The 27771-nt window shown below is 41.3% G+C and overlaps 1 protein-coding gene across 4 annotated transcripts in view; it reads right to left on the bottom strand.

Annotated features, from left to right (window-relative positions):
* shroom1 (shroom family member 1) overlaps positions 1-26155 on the bottom strand; it is a 31652-nt gene extending 5497 nt beyond the window's left edge. The window contains exons 1-7 of one of the 4 annotated variants that reach the window (XM_026181763.2): positions 25949-26155; positions 8641-8681; positions 3705-6621; positions 3423-3609; positions 3098-3150; positions 1901-2521; positions 201-791 (exon numbers count right to left, since the gene is read on the bottom strand). In XM_026181763.2, coding sequence (XP_026037548.2) covers positions 201-791; positions 1901-2521; positions 3098-3150; positions 3423-3609; positions 3705-6409 — 4157 coding nt within the window. In that variant the 5' untranslated portion in view covers positions 6410-6621; positions 8641-8681; positions 25949-26155. Of the gene's footprint in view, positions 1-200; positions 792-1900; positions 2522-3097; positions 3151-3422; positions 3610-3704; positions 6622-8640; positions 9530-25948 lie in introns of those variants that run through there. The other 3 variants (XM_080307232.1, XM_026181765.2, XM_026181764.2) reach the window with 3 other exon arrangements.
* Between the last annotated feature and the right edge of the window lie 1616 nt (positions 26156-27771).

The raw sequence follows: 27771 nt of genomic DNA, 5'->3' as shown, positions 1-27771 counted from the left end.
GAGTGCTGCACACCATTGGAAACTCTAGCTTGGCTGTTATTATCCATTCTTTACGTTAACTACTTCTTCAGGAGTGAAGAAGACCTCCAGCACAATTTCTATTTTCCACGAGTGTAAACTGAAAAATAGTCATTCCATCTGCTTTGTTTACCACTGCTGAGTTTACCTGAAGTGTTTTCTTCTGGCACATGAACATTTACCTTTCTGCTGCTCCATTCTGCTCTTGTTTCTTCTTGTAGTGCTCCTCCATGAGCAGTGTGTCCTCCGACAGCAGCTGCTCCATCAGCATGAGCGCTGTCTTACGATTGGTCAGTGGGTAGAGCACTCTAGCTAACGTCTGGTCGGCTCCGACAACTGCTTCTACAAGCTCCTCCCACTTAGGTCTCTCAGCAGGTGTCTCCTGGCCCTCCGTCTCTCCCTCTGGTGTTCCCCTTTCCTCCATCTCCTGGTTTTCTCCCACATTCTCATCTTCCATTACCAGATCTTTCTCCTCATCCACCTGATGACTGATGTCTTCGTCGGAGACCGACGTGCAGGGAGACACAGAGGTTTCACTCATCTGCTTTAGAGGGACTGCACTAGTGGAGTCAAAAACACTGTCAGTCAGAGGTGTAGTCTTGACTTCCTCTTTGACCTCTTCTTCTGGTGACAGAATCCAGAGCAAAGGATCTGTGGTGACGCCACAGCTCAGAGACACCTCGTGGTTTGAATCAGGTGGCTGGCCATTACTGCTTGGTTCATTCACCGACTGCTCCCTCTCTGATTCAGTCACAGAAGATGTGCTGCCTCTGCTGGAAGTCAAAAAAAATCATGATAAAGATTTACACCTGATGAAATTTGCAAAATCTTTTTTTGATGTAATGTTTCCTGTTACTGATTACCGTAAATGTCGGGCTATAAGCCGCTACTTTTTGCACAAGCTTTGAACCCTGCGGCTTTTAGTCAGGTGCGGCTTTTCTATGGATTGTCCGTGATTTTTGTCATATCGTAAGACGATTTGTTTTGTGTGTTCCGCTGTTGTACGGCACTACGTTGCCTGGCGGAAGGATCGGGGTTCAAGAGTGGTATGTTAGTCACATGTCCGTCCGCCAGGCAACGTAGTGCCGTACGAAGTAGCGCGAAAAACAAACTTCAAAGTAGCGCTACGCGTTCAGCGGGAGTCGTGGATGATGAGCGGCGATAAACTTGCAAGTTATGCCCAAAAAGCAAGTTATGCCCAACTCCACCGGTGGATTCTGACAGCGTGGAAAAGTGTGAAAACATCCACGATCACCAACGGATTTTGAAGGGCTGGACTGCTGCATGATGGAGAGGAGGACACCGCCACGGCCCTTCTGAGGGTGTTCGACTCTGACAATGAGGATTTCTTTGGTTTTGAAAGTGACAACGAAGGAGAGAAGAAGAGTGGATGACGAAGCCATCATGAGCCTGTTTGTATCCGACACTGGAGAAGAGGACTTTGGTGGTTTTAGTGCGGAAGAAGAGAAAGATGGTGGTGAATGACTGACTTTTCTTCTTGTTAAAGCTGTGTCACTGCACCTGAGCCTAAAAGGTAGGCCGAATCTATTGTTCTGGTGTGCTGTAGGTTATTGTTATGTACTACATGTGCAAATATGTACCCATAACTTGTTTTTCAAAATATTAATAAAAGTGATGTCTCCAAACAGCCATCTCTTTCCTGACAATTCCCTTTGTGCATATTCTCTTACATATGATAAGTCAACATTGAAACACCTGCGGCTTTTGGTCAGGTGCGGCTAATGTATGTACAAAACAGGATTTTCCCCTGATTTTAGCTTGTGCGGCTAATATTTAGGTGCGCTTTATAGTCCGGGAAATACGGTAATTCAAATGAGGAAGAAACTGGTATGGCACATTTTAACATGGGGTCTAATCTTACCTGGATCTGTTTTCAAAAGGAAGCTTTGTCTGAGTGGGGGTGGACACAGTGGATTTAATCTCCCTCTCAGTGATCTCTTCACCTCCAGGGGACGGTGGGTTTGAGGAAGTCTCACTAGGCGATCTGCTAGACCTGCATTCATCTGTGACAGGGCCATGAGATCCAGGACTCACAGGATGAACCTTGGCCTGAGAAGGGGAAGAGGAGGAGATAGGGGAGATTGATCCACTTGAGTTCCTTGATCTGACTGTAGCATCCTCCTTTGAGTTGTCCTTCAACAGGGCTTTCCTCTGGGTTTGGTTTTGTGACTGTCCCTGAGTGTGCTTCTGACCAACAATCTCTGGCTCTTTTCCTGTTTTCTCCAAAACACTTAGTTTCTTCCTCCTTCTTTCCTGCCCCTGGGCTTCTCTTTCATCAGAAAAGTCTGGTCGTCCCATCTCACTCGAATACCTCCGCAGATGATCCAGCTGTTCAGAACTTTTACTCAGGGCTGACACCTTTGTCACCTGGGATACCCCAAGCTCTTCCATGGATTTTCCCCTCTGTGACGGTACACGGACCTGGTGATGGTCCACAGGAGCTGACTTTCTCGAGGATTCCTTAATGGCAATCTTCTCAGAACTAAAATAAGAACAGAATCAGACATAAAGATTCATGGCAACTGTAAGTTACTTTGGAGCAGAAACCCTTGCAATGACGTGTACCCCGCAGGGGCCAACACAAAGAGAGAAGAGCAACCATTCACACCTAAAGTAATTTTGAATCACCAATTAACCTAACCCTACCAGCTGCAGTACCCAAAGAGAACCCACGCAGACATGGGGATGTCTGATTCGAACCTCTCGCAAAAGTCCTAGCCACTGTGCCACTATTTTACCTGAACATGAATCATTTCTAGAAAATAAAAATATCAATGTTCAAAACAGGAGACTCAAAGTCGAAATCAACATAATTTCAAGAAGTAGGCTAACTCATTGAAACTGGTTCAGTCCATTACTCTTCTTTTACGGTCCATGTGTAAATCTTTTGAAAGGAATGTCGGTTTGCTGGAGGAAGTTGGTGTTGACTTTCCAGCACCACAATGAAACAAGTTGAACTTTATAGTCTGTACCACAGTGCACACATCACTGACCTAATACTTCTCTGACCTAAAACCCAATAAAAGTGTCCCAAATTATCTGCAGCACTGGTACATACCTGCTGGTCTCCATAGTATTAGCTGGTAGTAGATCCTCCTCATATTCATTTGCCTGCAGACGCAAAAAAAGAACAAAAACACTGAATTTAATTTGTACTGGTGTCAGAAATTACTACACTGCCAAGTGAACATGACCTGAAATATTTCGCTTTTATTTTAATTTTGTATTATTTACGTTGCTGCTTTTTAAATGCAATACAGACTCTAAATTAATTAACTATATCTGTGAAAGGAAATCTACAGGTGACTTTAGTAAGGAATGTCATATTAAGGATACATCTAAGGGCTTTTTAATGATATTGCCACTAATTTGGCCTACTTTACCTCAAGTGTGTGCGGTGTGGATGTGGAACGGTTCCTAAGGAAACTGGGTGGTTCTGGCTGGTCCAAGAGACTCTCCGCTGATGCAGACTTTCCCTGAGAAGGACCTTGGCTCTCTCTCCATCTGGACTGATTTTGCTGGCCACTATATTGGCCTGAACAGGACTGTGCTGAGAAGAACTGTGCATACCTGTTTTGTGAAAATTAAACAGAATACTTTAAATGCTTGATTCATCCACACTACACACTACAAAGGCAGAACCAAAAGAAGCTTCTCAGCTGTACCTGATCGAGCTGGTGGAGGAATCGAGGATTCGGCCTGCAGAGTGGGGTCTGTTAAGCTTCTTCTTTGTATTTTTAGCTTCATAATTCCCCCATAGAGACCTGGGACCTGGCCAGTCAAATGGTTTCTCCCCAAGAGAGTGCCTCTGTCTGGGTGGAGGTGGTATCTGAGACGTTGGTTGCTGGGGTTCGGTCGCTTTATGGCCCGTCTTACGCTCCATGTAATCCACCAGAGCCTGATGTCGCAGATGTTTTAGGTTTGTCTTCGAGGTGCTCGAGGTTGAAAGAGCTCGACCTCTTGTCTCAAACATCTTCCTCCGTGCTTCAACCAATCCCTGCTCTTCTTGCGGCACCTGCTCCTCTCCCTCATTTTGATCCAAAAACAGGTCGTCGCTTTCATTGCCAAATGAACGGCAGGCTGAGTGGTGTGGGCCACCGCCGAGGTGGTTGAGTTTCTCTGGCTCCGAGTAAGACATCTTCTTCTGCTCAGGAGTCAGTCTCTTTCTGCTTCCAATTCGTGCCACCTGTGGCTGGGCAACATTTGTTGGCCTCCCACTTTCATTTTCATGCTTTTTGCCAATCTCCATGTGATCGCTGATGTCTTCTTCTTTTATGCTCCCCTTCTCCATCCCTTCTGAAGTGACAGAAGGAGTAAGCGTGTCGCTAGAAGTCTCTGAGTCCTGTGATGAAGAGAAACGATGAATCACTCCAGGTCTCAGCTCTGGCTTTTCCCTGATCCGGTGTGGCCACGACAGCTGCAGGTCCCTCCTTTTAAATGACGTCTCCCTCAGAACTTTTGACTGAGCATCCTTCAGCTTCTCTTTGTAGTACTTTTTAAATGAGTCATCCAAGGTGTTACAGGCAACTGAAATATCATCACCTCTATTATTCTTGCTAATGTCACCCTGTGGAGGTGTCTCACTGTCATTTACTGGCACATCACCTTGGCCTGTTTTGTTTAAGACTGTTTCCTTGCCTTTTACACTGATCCCAGGCTCATTCTTGGGCTGTAATGCTGCTCTGCTGGCACCAGTGAGGTGGTACAGAAGCGGGGTTGTTTCCTTGTTTATCCTCTCACTTGCAACATCCCCTAAGGGCTGCCATTTCCCTCTCTTTGCATGATCGTCTCTCTTGTGGTGGTTGGACTGCTCATTGCTAATCAGTGATGTATCCTCCATTGTTGGTGAGGCTGATTGTGAGCAGCTTCTTTCGGGACCACAATAAAATATAGGGTTGCTGGCAGTGTGCCGGCCAATTTCTCGATTCTGCACTGTGTCGATTTCTTCTAAGGCATCGAAGCTTCGTGAGGATTGCGTCAGCTTAAAGGACGGTTTAAGTTGCTCCCGACTCTCAGAGATCATATCTTTTCCTGGGGTAACAGAAGTGAAAACATCATTTTCATCTAGAATTGTACCACTGAAAGAGCGAGAAGTCTCTTGGAGAGGTCTAAACAAATTGTCCATTGTGCTGTGGCATCTTTCTCTTAGCTTGTGCGTCTCCAACACAGTAGAGACTTCACTTCCAGCCTCAGAACCACAAACAGAAAGAGAGTGTGTCTTCAAACCAGACTCAGACAGCTTACACACTCCAGTGACAAAGTAGTATTGACCCTTGTGCTGAATGCTGCTGCCGCTGATAAGACTCTGATCATTACTCCCCCAGGGGTTGGCAGCTCGGGCTGGCTCTGAACCAAGCCAGTCGTAAGCAGAATGTGCCCTTTTGCGCTGACTTTCAAGATGGCGCTTACTAGCTTTGCTATAATGGTCTCCATTACATCCACCAGTGCTCGGGGGCTTTTTGGCTGGCAGGTGGTCAGGCTGACTTGTGCCTCGAGGAATAGATCGGCTTAGATTGTTTGCTGACTTCTGCTGCTCAGAGGCAGCTTTGTTCTCTTTGATGGATAGGTATTCTGGGTTCAGAGGCAGCCTGGTCTGATCATTAGGCTGGAAGTGGGGTCGGTAGTTTGGTGGCACCTGTGCCTGTGGCTGCTGCTGTTGAGAGCCTCTCCAAACTGGGTATACTGGGTCAGAAGTGAAGTCCGAGTTGCTTGTATCAGCATTAGCTGTCTCAGGTTTTGTGGCATTTAGATCATGGTGCTGCCGAACTTGGGGTCTGGCCTTCTGATAAGGCTGCTGGAGCTGAAATTCAGCATTATTATGATGGATGTTTTCAAAGTTTTTAGTAGCTATAAAACTATCCAGGCGTGCTGGAACTGGAGGAGGACGGACAGGAGGGACAGCACTTTGGGCTGAATTCCCCAAATGCATCTCTCTTTTTGAGAGTGCTTTGTTGTTGGTATGGACACTGTTACTGCCATTGTAGTTAAGGTGGTTTACATTAGTGTTAGTTTTGTTGCGGTACTCCTGGGTGATAGATTCAACTGAGCGATAGAGCTGGTCCATGGTCTTTGAGTCAGACTGCAGAACCTGGGTCGGATGGTAAATGGACTTTATATACTTAAGATCAGCATAGTGGCTGAAGGAGTTTGGCTGAAGGTCCTCTGGAAGAAAGGGAGATGGATAGTCTGGGGCAGTGGAACCACCAGAGAAGGAGCTATAGGCAGAGTCTCCTTTGCCGTGTTGGTGGTGTGCAAGTTGGTCGACGATGCTACTGCTGGACTTGGCTGGGGAAAGCCGGCTGACAGGCATGCTCAGAGGATGCAGATCCACGTTGCTCATTCTCTCAAAGTGGAAGTTGTAGGAATCCATGGAGGACTGGGGCGAATGGCAGGAAGGGAAGGGCAGAATCTGTAGATATGGTGTACGTGTATGAGCGCTGATGCATGTGTCTTCCTTGTGGTTGAAACTGGGAAAATTACCACAAACACATCTGCACCAGGTTGTCCGTCACGTTGGTTACTATTTAGGTCATTTTCCTGCCTTCTTTTTCTGCAGTCAGAGCCCCATGAAACAGTCTGCTCCTGGGGAAGAAAACACAAACACAGCACAGGCCTGAAAACTCAACTTAGGCTTAATTTTTCAGGACAAACATGGTACAAATGACTTTGTTCATGTTGTTCACATTAGGCTTACAGGCAAATAACATTAATATTTTTTTCTTATTAATGCATGTGAGATAGTATTTTGTAATCAAAAGCAAAATAAAACAGTATCAATCAAATAGGTTTAGATAGTTAAAGTACAGTCCCTTTAACACAATTACACCTTTGTCTGCCTCAACATGTACTCAAAATTAATACTATTATGTGAGCAAGACAAGTTTCATGCCATTTTTTTTGTTTTAGGGTTCTTACAGTTCACGCCAGCTTGGTTTTGTGGGTCAGTGCAGTTAACCACCTGTTGAAGGGGTCTGCCGTTTTGCATCAATAAGACCTCTAATTAAGTTCCCTGAGACTAGCAGAGCACGTTGCAGCACACTCATGAAAAAATGTCAGGAATTTCATATAGAAGAACAGAAGCACCTGAGGATTAGTCATGTGACAGGTGTATAATGCATTGTTATACACAAGTGGCTCATAAAAACATTTGTTTTCCTCTTATTCACTGCACACCGCAGTATTTGATCTATGTATTTGTTTTGTCAAATGACTGTCTAAAATATGATATGTTAAGAGCAACATAATAATCAATGATCAATGCACTATTTAATTATGAAAAAAGATCACTATCCTCTCCTTCAATGTAAATCTAAATGTTTCAGAAGCAATATCTGCAAATATGTAAAATTTTCAGATTTTATCAAGTTCACCACCTGACCCCGTGACTGGAAGATGCTTTGCACCGCTAGTGTCACACCATTTCAAATGACACTTTTTATCTGCAACATTATGGAAACCTTATGGAACATTATGGAACATTATGGAAACCTTTAGAGTGGAGCAATTGCTCCACTCTAAAGGTAACTGTTCTGACATGTATATACAATATACTATTTAATGTTGAGGCCACGTGCCTATGTGAGTGATGTGCTGCTAACAAACAGATTCTGCCAGTTTCCTGTTTGATCAGGAACTGAATAGAAACAATCAAATTTAGATTTTATATACTTATTTACTGCATTTTAAGTTCTGCAGTGGATATTTGTTCATATAGTCACTGCAGTTCATTCTCATACAAAAACCAGCTCTCGCAAGTGACTGCGGCGTTTGAGCGTTACAGTCGACTCTCCCATGACCTGCATGCATTTCTTTCACTATGTCATCAAAGTTTATAGTCACACACCTGTCATGCATACACAAAAGCAAATGCTACTAATATAACAGAGTCAAGCCAACCAGCCCAGTTTTAGGGCTCACCAGCGACCAGATTTTGCTTAACTGATTTTGTTTCCTGTGTAATCGGGAATTATTTCATTCACAAACCACAATGATGACTTGAAATTCCTTACAGTCGCTTTCAAAATTTATTTTTTTCCCAGTGTTTCCAGGTTTTTTGCCTGGTATTAAAAAAACTGCATTACAGATAATCCGAGGTGGCCGTTTTGCATATACACAAAACCCACCTCCCAGGAGCCATTCACAGCTAAACTACAGTATTAAGGGGGGTATCCCATGTGTTTATGAAGGGCCTTCTGATCTGTAGTGTGTTACTCTGCGTGTGCCTTTGTGTGTGTGTGTGTTTTCTAGCCATCCTATTTCCACTGTGAACAGAGAGAGGCTCCCAAACAGGGGAGCGCTGAAGTGGAAGTGATGGAGGGGACAGGCAGTGACAAAATGTACAGAGGGGAGAGAAGGAGGGAGGGTAAGGCAGAGGGTGACCGGCCCAGACAAATACTCTCACACGCAAACCACAACAACAAGAGACAAGAGAAGTGAACAATGACAACAGGAAAGCTGAACACAAGTTAGAAAAACAGACCAAGTGTCACAGTAGCAAAACGGAGAGGGAACTAATCTGGAGCTCTACTGTGTTCAGATTGGATTGAAAATGTATAAACTTTAGGGAACACCATCAGAAAGAAAGGAAAAAGAAAAACTCACCAGAAGTCTGAGTCAAAGTCACTGCCCTTCCTGATTTCCATCTGAAAAAGAGAGTGTTTCCTAAGTTTAATCTGAAATAAAGATCTGCCAATTGATTTCCATGCTTGTTTCTAATTCAGAACATTGTTCGGCTTCTAAAGAGGGACCAGACCAAGTAACCAGGAGAGCCAGATATTAGAGAGAAGACTTCTAGCGGGTTCCTTCTCCCCCCACTGAGACCCGAGGCTGCCTAGCGGGGACCACTGATTGGCTAGCCGATGACGTCCGGCTCTCCGATGCACAATGAGCGCAGCGGAGGGAATATTTCACTGCTGCAGATAGCTGCTAGTGCTGCCGGCCGCCTAAACAACAGAGAGCGAGAGAGGGGAGGAAAAAAAAAAGAGGCCTCGCATTCCTGGCTGGCTTCAAAGACGGAGCACAGCCCGGGCGGCATTCATTCCCAAGGCCCTGAGCCCGGCACATGGAGACTAGCCAAGGCAGGAGGGAGGGGATAATGGTGGTGGGTCGGGTGGGTGTATGGGTGACCTCCCAGCCTCCACCCCAGAGGGAAAAAAAAAAACCAGTCACAAAGAACAGCTATCCCCCACTTTCATCCTAATTTTCCTCTTTCCACAATTTCTACAAGTCTCCTCTGTATTTCTTAATAAACTCATAAACTGGGCATCACACAAACAAAAGTATCACACAGCAGTACTGCAGTATTTGTGTTGGTTTGAGATAAGTGGCCTCTTTTTAAACCTACAAATGTAAAGCATGTTCACCATGTCAATAATACACTTTGAATTAACAGGTTAGTTTTATTAAACCCTAAATGGGCACAAAAGGCACAATATTAAAAGAAGACTTAAACACGACACTGATCAGTCAGTCACACGAGTCAACAATAACCTCATCTTTCAAAACTCCTGCGTGATTGTGTAGTGTTGTACAAAGAGCCTTGTTGCTTTCACTGTTGTTTTCTATTGAGGCTGGCACCACTAGTGCTCCGCTATGCGGGATCTTTGTTACTGTCAGCCACATCCACGATGTTCTAGTGATTTCACTGCTGGCTGACTCCACCTGTTGTAAATGTACTCTAACTTTTGTTTATGATCATGCTGAGAGAAGGAAAGAAACATTAGCATGTAAAACTGTAGCATTATCACTGAGAAAATTGACTATAATAACACTTAAAAAAACAAACAGGCAAGCAAAGTTGGCTTCAAGTATGTTGAATGGTCAATTGTTGAGCTAGATTTGAGCTTAAAGCAATTTCCACACGTGATTACAAAAGAAATCCATGAGAGGGGTTGACCTTAAATATTGAGGTTACGCATAAACAAGGATAAGCTCATGACCACTTTCTGCCTGGCAACTGAGCTAAGGACTATATCATGGCAGATGGAGGGGAGAGTAAAAAAATTAAGAACTGCAGGCTATTCAAAAAGCAGATTTTTTTTATGTTTAAAAGAAATGGTCACAGGAGGAGCTTGTTTTTAATTTGTTAGGAAGACGGGATTCATAAAACCAACAAATGAGAGGAAGAGAGGTTAGGCTGATCTAGAGAGGGAGGAATGAAGTATGGGAGGGGGGTGTTAAATTCTTTCTTTTTTTAATGTCTTTTATTGGTGATTACGTGTTCCAGCGTGACCTTCACCATGAAGCCACGAGACTGGACCACCAAGTCTCTGAGAAACAGATATGACTCTCAGAAGGCAGAAATAGAAAAAGAGAGGATGCCAAGAAGATCAAAAGAAAGAAAGACAAATATGCAGGGAGAAACTATTAAAACGGTTAATCCTGCCGGCCCTGCTACATCTTCTGAGAAAAATGACAACAGGTTGGTTGATGGACACCCTCCCAGACAGACCGCAACAAATGCTTCTGTTATGAGCCCACAAACTATTGTTGGTACTGTTGCTCTTAATTAGAATACTGAATAAGTGTTTTTCCAGCACCATGTCACTGCAGCTGTATCATTTTTCCAGAAGGCAAGCATTTTCTGCTACAGTCCTCAAAGCAGAGTAATGACATGTGTCTGCATAGTTTTTAACTTTGAAAAAGGACTTAGTTTACCCAGAATCCACCGCAAATTAGTCCTATTTAACACTGTCATGAACTTAACAGCTTTCTATAACAGATATGGCTCATAGCTAAGCCATATTCAAAAGGTTTATCTTGGTAAAGTCAACAAAACCTCTGAACCTTTGTAGACACGTCAAGATTTCTGTTGACCCTCCTGGTGGTGGGCCCCACTTTAGAAGTGCTCTTTAAATGACTGTAAAAGCGCCAGTATGCCTGCCACATTGGCTGTTTCTCTCACCACCACTAAAACATCACACAGTCACTTTTATATATGCCTGCAGTTAACACGCAGGAAGTCACTGCAGTATTCTCCTGAACGATAAGCATCTAATTATTTTGCAAATTACAAAATTACAAAAATAAGTCCAGGCGGCTTGTATGATACTTGGGTGATAAAGGACTACGGAAAGCGATTTTCCTGCTCTGCTGTCTTGCTGTTGGTGAAAAAGATTTTTCCATCACAAACAGTAAATCATTACGTCTTATTATTATCATCATTTTTTTTTCTTCTGACTTTGGTGATTATACTAATTACACATTTGTGATCCTTTTGACAAAAACAAAAAGAAAGGCACACCAGATTGGCAGTTTGAAAACCAATCCTGGGCTGTATGTGGACACTACTGCCCACAACTCCCACTGTGTTTGGATATATATCAGCTGCAGCACTGAGCGGAGCCTTCCTGCAGAGCAGAACATTCACTCCGTCTGAGAAAAGTTCAACCACAGCAAATAGAAATGACAGATATTTAAGTTGATGAGAAGCAGACCAAGACTCACAGAGCAAAGCTTTGACTCAATGTGCAAAATTAGAAGCCAAAGAACTTTTTGGCTCATGAAGGCCTTCATCAAGCCTACGAGCCGTGATATTCTTCACTTACTCTCAGTGAAATAGAAACATAGTGCTTTAACCTACATTCCCTTTCACTGAAATCCACAAAACCTAACTACCAGGGAGGCAAAAGAGACTCAACACAAGCTCAAATTAAAATAAAAGTTAGAAACATGACTTCACTTCTGGACAAGAGCCTCCCAGAGGACCAACAGGGCATCATTCTATTGTCCTCAATCAAACAGAAGCAGGGAGGAAGCCGTATTTGAAAAGGTGGAAGTGGATGTATGTTGAGCTCTGACAGAGCAAAGCGGCTGGTTGCGGGAAAAGGAAAGGGGCTTGCCATGCAGTGTTATCATTAGCACCAGCAGTGTACTTCTTTGTGCGTGTGTCAGACACACATATGTATGAACCACAATGATTAAACAGTGAGAGCTGCGGAGAGAAACTGTGAAACTGTTGCTGGGCAGTGCTCACATCAGTGGCTAAAATCTCTAGCTGACCAAGACAAGCTGTCACACTCTAATAAGCTCTGCATTCCTGCCCTGATCTGGCCTAAATACTTGACAATATCAACACTGAGTCCACTTCATGTTGTTGTTGTTGTTTTAACAAAAAGAAAGTATAGAAAAAAAGAAAGCAATATGTTTGCAACGCCAAACACTGAATGCATGTTTGTGCAACTATGACACTCCTTTTGTGTTTGCATAGATGCAAATTACTAACATCCCTTTAGTTTAGCTGTGCTTACGTAAACGCCAAAGATGAGACACACAGAAAACCCAACAAGGGCAATAAGCGTATATTAATAACATGCACCAAAGTTATTTTGTATCCTTCCTGGTCAATGATTAACCAGGAACTGCATCGTGCCTCGCAGCACTTGGCTCAAAAATGAGTACAGGCCTCTAAGAATGATAAACTATTCTCAACTGGCCTCTGAGAAGACAATTACTTTTGTATTTAAGACCCCCCAGGGCTTTGCAATGTGATCTAGTCATGGTCAGTTTAACTGGATACTGTAGGAATTCCACTGCACTAGAATAGTAAGAGCCTACAGACTATTGGGTTTTACTTGTGTGAAGGCGAGTCTGCATGGAGCCTCAGTCTAAAAATGGGCCGTGCAAATTCATAATTTCGGCTCCATATCCTTTTCAGTCTTTGGTATGTGTAATAAAATCTGAGAACATACTGACCTAGGTCAAAATCCAGATGTAAAAAGATAGTAAACAGCCAATTACAAATATATCTCAATAAACTAAATGTTGGCCTGTGGCCTGATAAGATAATCTGATCATTTAGATACAGACTTTATTAGGTGTCCTATGCTACTACCAGGTCGGACCACCTTTTTTCTTCAGAATCTCCTTAAGTCTTTATGACACTGATTCAAAAAGGTGGCAGAAACATTCTGCAGAGATTTTGCTCCATATTGATATGACAACATCACACAGTTGCTCCAGATGTGTCAACTGCACATCCATGAATCCAATTTCCACTGTAAAGGTGTTCAATTGGATTGAGATCTGGTGACTGTTAAAAACCATTTCAGTACAGTGACCTCATTGTCATGTTCAAGAAAGCAGTTTGAGATTATCTGAGTTGACATGACACATTAACCTCCCAGAAGCAGCCATCAGAAGATGTGTGCATTATGCTAATGAAGGGACGGACATGGTCAGCAACAATACTCAATGTAGGTTGTGGTGTTTAAAAAAACGCTTGTGTGGCACGGACATATCCCCCACACTATTACACCACCATCACCAGCCTGAACCACCGATACAAGGCAGGATGCTTTTAGCATGCTTTCATGTTGTTGCTGAATAACAATTATGACCCTACCTTCATCACAGTTAAGCAGACGACAATCTTTGTTTGGGCATGCCACTTTGAATATTTTGGAATTAATTTGTAGAATATTCAGAAGATATTCAGAATATTCAGAAGACACCACTGCAGGGCAGCAGATAAAAAGTGATTGTAAATGCATGATACCATCAACAACAAAGGAGCCATGGCGACAGCAAGTGAGAAAGAAGAGACTGGTCCCTACAGGAAGCTGAGACAAACACCACAAAAAAGCACAATAACAAATGACCCACTTCCTGGTTAGAGGTGGGGAAAGTCTCAATGACTCCTTCATTACAGAAAAAAGTTATCTTTAAATAAAAAAGTTGTCTATTCTTCTTGGGTCCTGAGTGTCAGCCCTCACAGCTCAGCCCTGATCTCTCAGCTGTCACTGAAGACACTGTTAGCAGTCTAAACAGGGAGGATAATGTGCTCCATTTGATCTTCATCCAGCTCAGCTCTGTCTTTTCTTTAAGCACTACGTGTCGCTCAACTCGTCAAGCAGGGTACCAATTATTTTATTTTTATTATTATTTATTATATTTATTAACTTCTATCTATAAAGTGTAGAAAAATAGGGGGGGGGGGGGGGAACTCAGTTTCCCTTCATCTTTGTTTTCTCCATCCCAAAATCAAACACAAACACTCACTTCTGACAACCAAGAGTCACAGATTTGTTGGTGCCAATACATACACCACAACTATTATTAAGACATGCATGCTTACATCTTCTGTTTATGATATACACACATATAAAAGATCACATATACTGAAACCTAAATAGCTTTACATTGAGTATCGAAAAATCCAGTAACAATGTAGCCACGTTTTACTGACCACTTTCACGTCTTCAGCTGACATTCTCTACCAGTGAGCTCAGTGTCGCCTGGTGGCAGTGACCATCTCTGCCATGTTACATAACGAGCTGTGGTCTGACTATAGACACATAACAAACACTGGATATCACACATGGTGGCATTGCTGCTGGGGCTACACACCACGTGGCTTCACCATGAGGACGTGAATTCGCAGAGGTGGAGACTTCCTGGAGAGAAAGTGACTTTACAGAGCATGTATTGTTCTTGTAAGACCAATCCCTAATCTTACACTATCAATGTCATGGACAAGGTATGAACACAGACTTCAAACCAAAAAGAGCAAATAAGAATATATGCCAATATAAGAGTAAATACTATCTTCAGGAAAGACCACGTGAGGACATGTGTTACTAATGAACAACATAAAAGAAGTAAACAAGAAAACAAAAACTAAAAATAATCACAGAGATAGTGCAGAGGATTTGGAAATGCTCATGCAAGACGCTATGCATCTGCATCTAGACAGTATATAATACACTACTCATAAAATGCACTAATGCTGGTAAACCCAGGGTAAAGCTGTTAATGGGCTTCCCTATAGCACAAAGGCTACATGATATGACCTGGTTCTCAGGTTTTTCAAAAGCAGCTGCAGTCTAACGCTCTCTGAGGGTTTACAATGGAAATCAGTGTAACCCGTTTCCTGGTCGTTATTAAGAAGCTAATTAACTCTGATTTTAAAGCATGGAGCTTACTTTTAATTTAGGTGTGTATTCCTGTAGTAATCCTTACTGCAGAACATGTCAGATGTAGTAGCAGCCTCAGCCTAACTCACATATCTGCTTCTATAATTAAACTTTAAAAGATTGAGCATTAGAAATACTACTTATTTCATATAGTTATTATTAAGGGTAAGTTTCTTCTGTTGAATGGACTGGGGCAAAAACCCTGATTATGAAATCTAATCTCTAACACACTGTGCTCAAGTCATCATGATGTCAGCAAAATGTCTCATCAACTACTAGCTGGGCTACCTTTAAATGACTACAAGTGAACTGCCATGATTACCTTAAAGTTAAATCCAGTGCTTTGGTTTACAACTAAATACTGGTCATTCCCATGAGTCTCAGCTTTACTACGTGCGTGTAGTGCCAATTAGCAAACGTAAGTAGATTCTTTTCTTATAGCTGACTTTACACTCATGACAATATTGATCAGCGGGGCAAACACCTGACCCTTTATGGTGACATGGCACTTAGTGCGTTATCGCAGGCTGATTGGCTGGATTGGGAGCTTGGCAGAAGCACAAGGAATGTGCTTGATAAGCAGCGAGAACATGTACTGCAGGTAAAAGCAAACAGGCTGTTATAATCATTACACAAAACCCCAATTTTACTTGTCGTTTCTTTCAGATCACATCCCGACCTCAGGCCACTCTGAGAATTCAGTTATCAGTTATGTTAATGGTTAGTTCGCAATGGCGTCTCTTGTGCTCTAGTGTCAACTGGAAGAAATTCTCAATTTCTACACGGTTCTTACAAAAGTTGTTAATTAAACTGCTGTATCTAAATATTACTCATACTATCAAACTGGCAGTGAGCTCACCTGTTGGCCTGTGTAGATAGTACGTGAACATCTGATAAGAGACAGCCTGCGGGACACTTCCTGGTCGAATACAAAAGTGCATAAGAGAAGATCACAGAACTGTGAGCCCTCAGCAAAGCAATGAGGTCACTATTTGATTTAAAAGATACGTTTAGACCATCTATGTCTGGCATACTCTGAGACAAACACGTTGAAAAGGGACTGCCCTTTTTCCTATCCACTGTGCTCAACGCAACTTAATTTCGATTTGCAATCCAAAAGTTCTCATGACACCTCCAGACAGGAAAAACAGGCCTGTAGTGAAGCTTTGTTATATCATAAGGACAAAGTTTTCGTTTCAATACTGATTACATAATGACGTTAAATATTTAATCCTCTACTGAGGGAATATGCATGAGCAGAAGTGCCAGGTTAACAATGTGCCAATGGCGAATATTTGCAAAGATGCCTAAGCACCAATTATGACTGTTAGCGCAGAGACCAAGCACACTTTAGATTTAGTTATTTGATTAATCAGAATTTACTAACCCTTCTTCTAAGAACCATGTCAGCCATTTAGTAGCAACACAGTGACGTACTACGGGTCTAGCCTCAGGTTTATAAGGTTTGTTACTGCAGTCATGGAAAATCCAAAATCTCATCCCCATCCATCTGCTGCCACACAGATCGTAAATTTTCACATCAACACACTATCCTATTACCTTTGAGACGCTCCGAGGACATAAGTAGAAATGGGCGTTTTCCCCTCTCATAATTGTTCAACCTCCTGGAGTGGCTAAAGTCAGGTTACAGTACTAAATGACCAACGGCATTCCTGGTCAGGTCTTACTGCTCCCTTGTACCTATATAATGTGAGGCAATTATCAGTAGTGAATGGACAGTCGTAGAACACAGAAAATAACAGAAGCATTTCAGAGACCGGTTTTGAGGGAAAACCTGCATTCCAGACTCTAACAGTAAATACACTCCCTCATTGCTGAGATCCAAGCATCAAGGAAGGGCACTGCACACTCCTACAAAAGTTTTTGCTCACTCAGTAACTCAAGTTTGGAAGATTGTCAATTGTCAATCAAACACACCAAAACAAGAAGTGTTCCCACGAGTTGTTGTAACAGCAGTTTCTCAAGTAATAAATATTTACCACGTTTCCCCATTCACTTCTATTGAAGCTTGTCCAGCTGACAAATATAAATGTGGGTTTCCTGCTCGGGTCACATGTTTTTTTACTGCGTTGTCATCTCACAAAAAAAAGGAAAGAAAAAAATCGCTGTACACATGTTATATAAAGATAATGGCTGTGCTGTGATTTTGGCTAAATGGACAAGTGAAATTATCGCTCAGGGAGAAAGTTAAAAGCAACAGGATGCTTGTAATTTTCTTCTTTCACACACTTATTTTGGGTGTTGCAGCTTTCTAAATTGTACAAAGGAAAAGAGAGAGGCGTGCCTGGGGTGAGAAAGGCCTTTGATAGCTTTTTGCTTCTAAAGCGCTATGAAAAGTCGCTAAGTTTGTAACTATGACATGAAGTGAAGAAGAACGATCGTGGCTTCATGCCAGAGTGATGAGAGCAAGGCATCAGAGTTAAGACTGCATGTACCTCCACATGTATAAAAAAAGAAGGAAAAAAAAGAAGAAGAAACACGCAAATCCTGAAACTTCCATCCATGCACTTATGCAATGAACGAACCTCAACATTCAAATATTCAGCTGCAGCCCTAGTTTGGTTACCTAACAGGCTCCACCCACCCTGAATGCACACCTGTGCTTGTGTTGGTCCATTAAACTAAGCCTGCATCCAGTCACAGGCACAAAAAAAAATATTTAACAAACAAACTCTGCCAGTAGAATAACATGTTTTTGTCCTGCTTTTGTTGAATTCCTTTCCACAAAGAGCACATAAATGCAGAGTCACTGCAGTCAGTGGCAAAAGCTTACTGACAACAGGAGTCATTCACGCATGGAGCTTTTGCTGCTGGGGATGTCATTGACATTAAGTCTGGAAAGGAAGGAGACCAAGGAGAAAACAAACATGAGGATAAAAAAGGAAAACGTATAAGAAACTGTTTGATCACTATCTAAAGTGCCATGATGAAAGTAGCAGACATGCCTCTAATCTCCCTCTTTTTACCTGGTACTATGCTTTTAGATGCATGAAAAGGACAGTCCAGATACAGAGCAGCAGCTTCATCAAGGACAACAAGGGGAAATTTGCTCAGTGTTGCATTAGGAGATTTGAATTGCAAAACAACCGGGAAGGCAGATAGAGGCAGTCTGTGTGGGCAAACAGTAAATATGCACTTCTCCCTCTGCCTCCAACTTGACACTGAACAACAGTTCTGATCCAAAGCATATTTTTGAGGAAGGAGATTTGAATGTTTAATCTAGAACCCACTTGGCCACTGTGACCTCCCCGCTCAGTTTAACACCCTCCAAATGGCAGATGAAATCGAGCAAATTAAATTGGCCAGCATTCTCCACATTTTTGTTTTCGCTCAATGAGTGCAAATTATCAGGATTACCCACCCTGATAGAACAACCGGATTAAGCCAAGGAGAGATGAAGGCCCCTTACCAGAGCCTGACTAACGGGCAGAGCTGCAAGCAGTTAAACTGAAAAATTGATAACTTATTCTTTTCATAATCACTTGTTTTAATCCCTGTAATCTACTATTCCTTTAATTTCTATAATTTGTTAGCCTTGGCATCCCAGGCTCTAATGTCACTCAGTCTCTTTCTTCTTTATTTACACTCATGTCTCCTACTCATTCCTCTTAAAGTGTAAAACAACTGAGGGTTTCCAGCAGATTTCCTTTTGAGAAGGATGCATTTCATCTGCTATAGTAACCAAGTGAATAAAGTGCCTGGAACATAAACATGACTGGAAACCACCTCACTGTTTGGCAGTTACTTGTCAGAAACCATCTGGTGTCTGACTTTAAATTCCCGTTTATCTAAAGAAGTACTTTCGTGCATAAACATTGCAGGTACAGAGACACCAAGATTAGAGCAATTTAGCCACCACACTAAATAAACTTTCTGCTTCCTAAAATACTAATTTGCTAACTGAAAATGCCTACAAGCACACAAAACAAACAAGTAGTTTGATCACATCTCTCAAGGTAGTTAACAAAAAGAACAGAAGCTAAAATGCTCAAGCTGACCCATGATCAGATGCTACTACACTTTATTGCAACAGATCTAGCAAGCTGTAAGTTGACCTCCTCACCCCTGCTAATCATCTTTCCACTCTACATGCACACAAAGTACATTTAATCTAGTGGGCAGCTTAATGACAGATTTTTTTTAAAATTCTTAATTCCCAGCTTTAAGCATGCTCCACATATTTTTTCATGACCACATAGTAAACAAACCAGTACCAAACACTTCCAGTGATACTTACTTCCTCAGTTTTGATGTGTGCCTGAAGTAGATCATTTATCTTTTTGAAATGACAGTGACTTTTTGCAGTGACAGTTTCCCTCAGTACAACACACACAGTATAGAGTATCACGCCACTACTCAGTTGGTGTGTAGGCTGAAGAAGAAGAAGACAAAATCTTCCCATCATAATGCAATCACAAGCAAAGAATTTGTTCCCTCAACAGGCTGATAAGTCTCTCAAACTAAGTAATCTTGGCTAAGCGCTTTTGCTCTGAAAAGTTTTCTTTATGCTGCAGAGAACTATATAACGAAAAAGAAACAACTAAAAGCAGAGTTATTATTTTATCTGGAGTACAGTATTTCTTTGTTGCGACATGAACTGAGTTTTCTGCATTCGTCCCACCTTTGCCTAAGTAGTTTCACTGACAGAGCACATGACAAAGGTGTATCAAAAGAACAAATGTGTGTCTAATGTCCTGATAATTACAGAGTGCCACCCACACCTCTGCATACGCCTCACATTATACCAACGCCTCTGCCAAGGTGAAATACTTGGTATTAACTTCTAATTATCCTGCTTTTGAAACACATACAGTAACCTAATAGTGCTGATTATCATGCTCAGGAGTCAAGCGATTCCTAATTTCTATAGTCTTTCTCAGCACCAAGTTTACCACCTTGGTTAATTTTAGGGGTACTGATCACAATGGGCTCATGTTGCTAGTGGCAGTGCAGGTTTCCTACCTCAAAGCGGGGGATGAACAAGGGGGTAAGGAGAAGGAGGAGGACGGTGTGGAGACTTTAAAACAAATCACACAGAGATTAAACTTCACTAGAAAACAGTGCAACTCAATTTGGACTTTGTAACCTGCTACAGAAAAATAGAGTGATGTAGAAACACTGAAGTGACTACAGGGGTTAACATTAATGTCTTTTCTAAAAAAAAAATAAAATAAAAAAAGCTATTCAAGATGGAAAAATACTTAAAACAGTATTTTTTCACAGTGCTGTTATATATACTATTACATAATAACTATAGGTCTTGGTTGCATTTTTTTTAATATTTGTCTTGTGGCTTGGCCTGTTCTAGTCAGATGGCATATTAATAGTCTGAAAGGTCCAAAGGAATATGACAGATTGCATGTAATATTAAACAGGACCATTTCTGGCAGAGAAAAATCAAAAAGAAATCTGTCTTAAATTACTTCAGAAGGGCAGCTCACGATTATACTAATTTTTACTTTAATCATGAGTATTTTAAACGTAAAAAAAAGATATTCATTTCACACTGGCATGAAACAGAGAACAGCAATAAATTTTGTCATCAGAGAGGCTTATTTTTGCATGACAAATGACTGAAATCATAATTCTATTGCAGAATGTCAACTAAACAATCCACTGTACAATCACTTTAGCCCACACTAATTTATCATTTTGACGTGTGCAACGTGCTGAAGCTATGTCAGCACTGACTGGACAACCACACACACAAAAAAGACATCAAGCGGTTAGTTCCAGCCATGTCGGACAGCTGTAAAGGCCTCTTTTATTAGTCAATATCACAGCCACATTAATGCATCCCTGGCCAGCTCAGGTCTCACTGACAACCCCTCACCCACACCTTTTCATCAGGGGCTATGAAACCTGAGAGGACCCTAAAGCAGACCTGCAGGCATGGCACAGACCCAAGCACACACCCCACAGACTGTGCGCCTTCCTGCCTTTTACTGAATACTCTGCTGTGAAAACCACAGTGAAAAAAGCAATAGTGTAATCCCCAGTGTTATTCATTAGAGATTTTACAACTGTAAAGTAATAATCCGTGATCAGTGTGCAGCATCTAAGTCCAGCGCTGTGCTGGATTTGGATTTGTCCTGATGGATTTACTGCATGTATTGTTCTTGACAAATAACGCAATGCATTATTTTCTCTATTTATGCAGAATTTAAATTGGTCAGTTCAAATATTTACAGAATAATCTGCTTTTATATCATGCAGAAAGAAACAAAAATTGCATATTTAATCACATGTAAATCTTAAGTTATTTCAAAAAGAGTGGAATGTGTAGGGCACTGAATTTGTTGTTGGATAAGCAACAAGAAATCAATAAGATAAGAAAAGATTTTAAAAAGATATGGTATAGAAAATATATTTTTACAGTCCAGGTTCTGCTGGGATATACTTTCGAAAAGGCAATAACACGATGTCTTATAATTAAAAGTACCCAGTGAAGTTTTTGCCCTTGTGTGTCATCATGTCAGCACTTTTGTAGTGTTTATTTGTCTCATGTATGCTAAAAATGATGCACATGCATGCAACTATGTTCAATCTATCAACAAGTTCAGGGTTTTCATTTAAAAAAATCCAGCAATGATCTAGAGACAGAGAGGAAGAAATCTGCAACACAACTTTAAAACAACAAAAAATGCCCCTTGATTTTGTTTGTATAAAAGATAACCCCACGGGGCACCTTTAAATACTTTGTGAGTGTAAAAGACCTTTATCTAATGTGCTGCTGCAATTCTATCTACACAGCTCCTAAAAAAAGCAGAAAAAAAAGATTAAGGATGTATTTTTAAAAGCTGCCCATACAAGTAGGTTACTCTATGTTTTACCATACACATGGAAAATGCACTCATGACATATGACACTACCATATAACAATGAGGGGCTTATAGGTCCAAACAATAGAGCAGGAGTGGTCCTGTAAGAGCACCAGAGTAGGAAAGCACACACATAACCGAACACACTTTTCAGCTTCCCCAAAGGGGGGTCTCGCCCTAGCCAGTAATAACCCCTGGCAGCCATTTTTCTTCTTCATGTCCGTCCATTATGTAGGACTTTAACGGGTTTTCTGCTCCTCTGACAAAAGAAGGAGGATCTGACCATAGCTCACAACTACAGACAAGTGAGTTGTCAAAGCCATTGTAAATAAGCCCCCGTCATTGCCTGCAGAACAGAGCCCTGGAGTAAAAGACAGGAAACGAGGAGGGGAAAAAAAGCAAGCAAAAAGAGCTGAAAAGGTTCCATCTGTTTAAGTCTGCTGGATGGTGATGGGGACAGCCTTGCCTGTTTCTCAAACACGGAGCGTGAAGGACCCCCTCAAATGTCTGGAAGGCCATCCATGCATGAGGAGAGAGAAGATGACGGTCAAAGTGAAGGGCGCTCAGACGATCTTCATCTTTATGTATGCATGCATATAGACAGTGATGATTTAAAATAAAGACTTACATGTGATCAGCCATCATTTTTACCATTGTTATACCCTTTATACTAAAGAAATGATTCAATACAAAACAAGGAGAAAGGGTATCCAAAACTATGACTAGGTATATGATGATGAAGAGTCCTTAAGTTTCCTCATATTGCCCAACATCACAGAAACCATCTAAAGGCAAAAGGACATTTTCACCTAAGTGTCTATCATATAATAGCATGCTTTAAAAAAAAAAGTCAACACCAGTTATGCATCTAACCTTGGTATCTAAATGTTCCATTTGCAGCTCGTCTGGTGCAACTTAATAACAACACCTACAGACTTCCCTTGTTTAGTTTATTACTTATTAATCATGTAGGGCAATTTGGGCTTGAATACAGCCTACAAGCAGGTTTTTCTCTTCCTCTTGTGTGCTCTTACTTTAGGAAACTATAAAAGAAAAATCAACTGATCTGCCATGATTTCCTCATCAGGACCTCATCAAAGTCACTCCAGTGCAAGTGAGCATATCTGAATACGTATACAAAACACAGAGGCACGCTAAAATCCTCTTCAATTATCACACCGACCTTCCCAAGGGCACGACTTTCAACAGCCTTACGAACTGGACCACTAAACATTATAACACCTAACATCAGCTCTAACTAGGGTTTAATTAATATGTTACAGTATCAACACGACAATGTGCCCACGCTTTAAGAAAGACTAACCTCTTTCTGGATGATATAAGGTCAGATATAAAGTCTGGGTATTAAAGTCAGACTTTAGTGGTCCAGTTTGTAAGGTAATAAAGTCTGACTTTATTACCCCTAAAATCTTGATAACATTGTGTCTGAGGACTTTGGTCAGCAAACATGTTTTCGCTTTTACCTCAAACAAACACATTCTGATTCATTTTATTTTTAAAATGAATGACACACTGCTTTTATACTTGGTCACTACGTTCCAGACGTGGACCGCTACAATTTGAGATACTGCACAGATTACACTTTTCCCAAATCTTTCCTTCTGTGATAAACAAATCACTCTATACGGGGTGAAAGCAGCCACCCTGGAATTGTCAAATAATTGGTACCGGTTTGCGTTATTGTGAACACAAAGACATGGATGTTGAAATGGAAACAAAAGAAACCACCGGGCCACCTCAGCTTACCAAAACATGTCACGAAACACAGTTGTAAGGGATCAAATTCTCCCTGAGAGAAAATGTGAATTTGTTCGATATGGCACAAATCAAACACACATTTTATCTGCAGTATTACCTGTGACATACTTCCAATAAAATCTCAGAGTACTTTTTTTCTCGCAAAAAATATGGTGATATTTAAGTTCCTACTGACCAAAAACCCCTAGAAAAAAATCGCCACTTAGTATGCTCTTAAACTTCTTTCTTATAGCTGATTACAGCATGCCTGCGTCAATCCTTTTGTTCATCAAAAGACGCCAGTGAACTTAACACCTAATTCTATGACTCATTCATGATATCACTTTTTTCTTTCACAGCGGTATACATTTATCTTCCCGGAACCAACAATGCCATTCACACATCAGTCTCACATCATTCAGGTTCAAAGCAAAAGGTATATTACATCAAGCCTGCACTTCCATCATGTAAACAATCCACTTAAGGCTAACAGAAACTAACAGGCTTCTCATTTAATTACAACTTAGAGACCTTCCTGCTACATCTTACGCCATTATTTCACTATGATGCCTCGTGCAAAGTTCAAAGTGAGGCTGATAATGGTTTAATTACTGCGCTGTTAAGTAATGTGTTAAAGATTTCTGTTACTTTCAGCTGCTTTGTCTCTGAAATTTAATGAGATTTTCTGTGTAATCCCATTTCATCTGGATCAACCACAAAAACCTCAGTTTCTACAGAAATAATCTGAAACCTATGTGAACTATAACCTCACGCCCAGAGCCAAGCCAGTCGCTTCAACCTTGCAGTGGTTGGTTGTATAAAAGGTCACAAAAAGAATTTAAACATCCAAAACTACATACGTTCAGCTGCAGTGTGAGTAATTTTCCACCGCTCGAGGAAAAAAAATAAACATAAAAATGACCATGTCCTACAGGTCGAACAGAAACATACCGCATGCAGGGTTGAATTCCTACAACATTACATACTTTACTTTTTTTCCCTAAAAAAAAGAGGGAGAGAGAGAAAGAGAGAGGGAGAGAGAGAGAGCAAGGGGAAGACTGAGATCAGGTTTCAAAACCCAGTCTAAGTTTACATTTACACCCCATGGCTTTGTGACCCTACTCTCATTTATAACGCTACCCTTCTGCTATTTGCTTCCATCTTTGGTTTCCGGCTTTCTTTCTTCTTTATACTTCCTGCAAACAACACTTACTCAGGCTACAGTCCAAGCCGCCACCTGTATGCAACCATTACCAAATATTTGTATTGCCACATGCTAGCTGCCGATTGGGATCAACAGGTGTTTATGCAAGCACCTCTGGGCTAAGTCCCTCATCTCTCTGCATGCATTACGCCTACATAATTATACCCAAATATCTGAGTGCGTGCTGCTGTCAGGTCAGGCTCTGTGGACGTAGCTGGGGTTGAGCCAGGTCAGCAGCCCCAAGCATGGCATCCTCCAGCAGTGGCAACAGCAGCACACAGAGAGGCCAGTGTGCTCCCACCATCTGACCAACTTCACAGCCTAAGTGCCTCAGTTTCAGCTCCAACACAAAACACCAGTGTCTAGTTTCCCTTTAAATAAAACATACTCCACTCATTAGCTAAAAAGCCCCCCCACTCCTCCCTCCTTGTGCATAATTGAGCGCTAGGTATCAATTTAAGGCAATGAAGTGAGGTTAGAGCAGGACAGTACTATGTTTTTTTAGTTGTTTTGATTTGTTTCAACCAACAACCAAAGCATGAGTAAGTAAGGTACAACACAGCAATTTAATATGGTGATAACAGTAGTTAGGGTTTAGGGTTGTTTCTATCCAGTCCTCAGTATCTATTACAAGCTTATCAGTCAGCTGTCAACTCAGATATTGCTTATTATCTCCCACTGTTACCTAACATTCATGAACAGTAATAATAATGTCTATTAATAATAAGCTGCTAACATTAACGCAGATAAAACCTCATCATATTACAAACTAAGGAAAACTATGCGATTTTAAAGGTTAAGGGTATAGATTAAGAATTACATCTAATTTACACACACACACATACATATATAATACATTTATTAAGTATTACAAAATAAATAAGTAGCGATATAAGCAGCCTAGATGGGCTTTGCTAAATACCACCAGATCCTACTACTGACCTCACCTCCCAGTAATAAAACTGAACTGAGACCAGCTGTAGCTTATTCGTGGACACTTTAACTTCCCACAGACACGAAAAACAACTTGTACAACAGCAACAAGAGGTCTGACTGTAAGGTGTCACTGTCATACAGGTATTCTGCGAACATTTTCACTAATAAACCAACAGGTTAACAGCTGACAACCGAAACTGAGCAGCCACAGCGATACTGGATGCACCTGCTGCCACCCTAAACTACCCTCAACGTACCTGCCGATTCCCGCTTCCTTCGCGGTCCTCAAACTGTAGCTTTACTCTTGGTTTGTTGTCTTCAGTGGGTTTCCTCTTCGTTTATCAGTGATAGTTACACTAACTAACTAACAAGGACGGCTCACCTGTATATGGTTAGCTGGCGTGTCTCGCAACCTCTGGTAATGAGCTTTCCTTTTCCTCCGTCCGCACTCAGCTTACCTTATTCCCTGGAGAGAGAAGCGGATGAAAGGTAACGGAGGACCAAGGTGGCCAATTAGACGTGGCGGGAGGCGGGCGAGGTGGAAATGCACGACATCCTATTGGTCAGAACACATTAATGGCGGAACAGTGGAAAAGTTAATTTCCCTGTATTGTTTTCATTTATAAAAGAGAGAGAGAGAGAGAGAGAGAGAGAGAGAGAGAAAGAAGGAAAGAGGCGCAAGCTGGAAGCAAGCTGAAGCTAAACTTCAAATATAAAAAGAGAAAATTTTGAAAATAAAATGATCTATAAGAAGCGACTAATGTTTAAAATGTGCCTAAATAATAAAACTAAAATGTGGCAAGTTGCCTTTACAAAGAGTTAATGTTCTCAGGCCGGTGCAATGTGGATTGAAAGGAGCTAATCATTTCTAAGAGGCTCTGCCATGCAAAGCTATATAAACTACTTTTGTCTCATGCACAGAAAGATTAACTAGGCACCTTTTTTTAATCTTACTGAAAGACACGAATTACTGAGGCCAAACAATTTGGGTGGTTTGGGATGTCATGAGCTCACTGTGAAGATATTCAGGGAAAGTCAGGTTACTCTAATGTCGTTTGTTACTGAGTCACAAACACTGTATGATCTCAGATTGCATTAGTTACTGTAAGCTCCATAAAGGCATATTCATGGACATGTAAAGGTATATTTAGTTCATGGACCACATTCAGTATAATTTAATTCTATAAACTATCTTCAAGCTAACTCTACAGTCAATATTTTTTCCTTAAACTCTGCATTGTTCTGTCTGTTCCTTTAAACTCCCTGATTCAAGATTAAATGAAGCACTTGGGGTGTCTCTTTTTAGTTATCCATCACCTCTGTGCATGTCACATGGTCTGACTAACAATCAACTGAAGTGGCAATCCACTGATAATATGGCAAAAAAAAAAAAAAAAAAGGACAGGATAACAGCAATGACAATAGCAACTAATGGCCACTTGGTGGCAATTCATTCACTGTGGAATGAAGCCTAGGCTTTGTCCTGGGTCAGCAGCCATCTGTGGTGTACACATCACTACATAGGGTTGATAAAATGTCACACTGTGTAAAAAGAGACTAGAGCTGGATAATTCAAATACAGCTTCATATGTGGTTCACCACTCTGATTACAGACCACGACGGTTCATTATCACTGCTTAATGCAAAGTATTTTCACTAGATGTGGGAGTCACCAGTCACCCCACAAAATATGACCAGAATACTTCACTCACAATATATCATTGTGATTTTTTTTTTGACATTTTCCAATATCCTGAGTGTTGCAACAACATATACTGCTATTTATAACTTTTTTTCAACTGCAAGTTATGTCCTCAAAGTTAAACTATATCGGTTTTATCCAATAAGCTCAAGTTAACTCTCGTCAGGTATGTTTTTTTGCTGCAGAGTGAAATTGTCACATTTACACAGGAGTTACTTCAAACTGCAAGTGTTTGCAGAAAGGTTTCCTCCTATCAAGAGAGATGAGTACTTTTACTTTGTAATGTATATTGTGACTCCAGGACCTAACTTATATTTGTATTTATTTAGGGTGTTTTATCTTTTCATTCTAGCAAGATTTGCCATTCTGATATTAAGT

The sequence above is a fragment of the Astatotilapia calliptera genome, chromosome 10 (genome assembly GCF_964374335.1).
Source record: "Astatotilapia calliptera chromosome 10, fAstCal68.1, whole genome shotgun sequence".
Taxonomy (NCBI): domain Eukaryota; kingdom Metazoa; phylum Chordata; class Actinopteri; order Cichliformes; family Cichlidae; genus Astatotilapia; species Astatotilapia calliptera.
The sequence above is the reverse complement of the archived record's forward strand: the minus strand, read 5'-3'. Positions and strand labels throughout refer to the sequence as shown.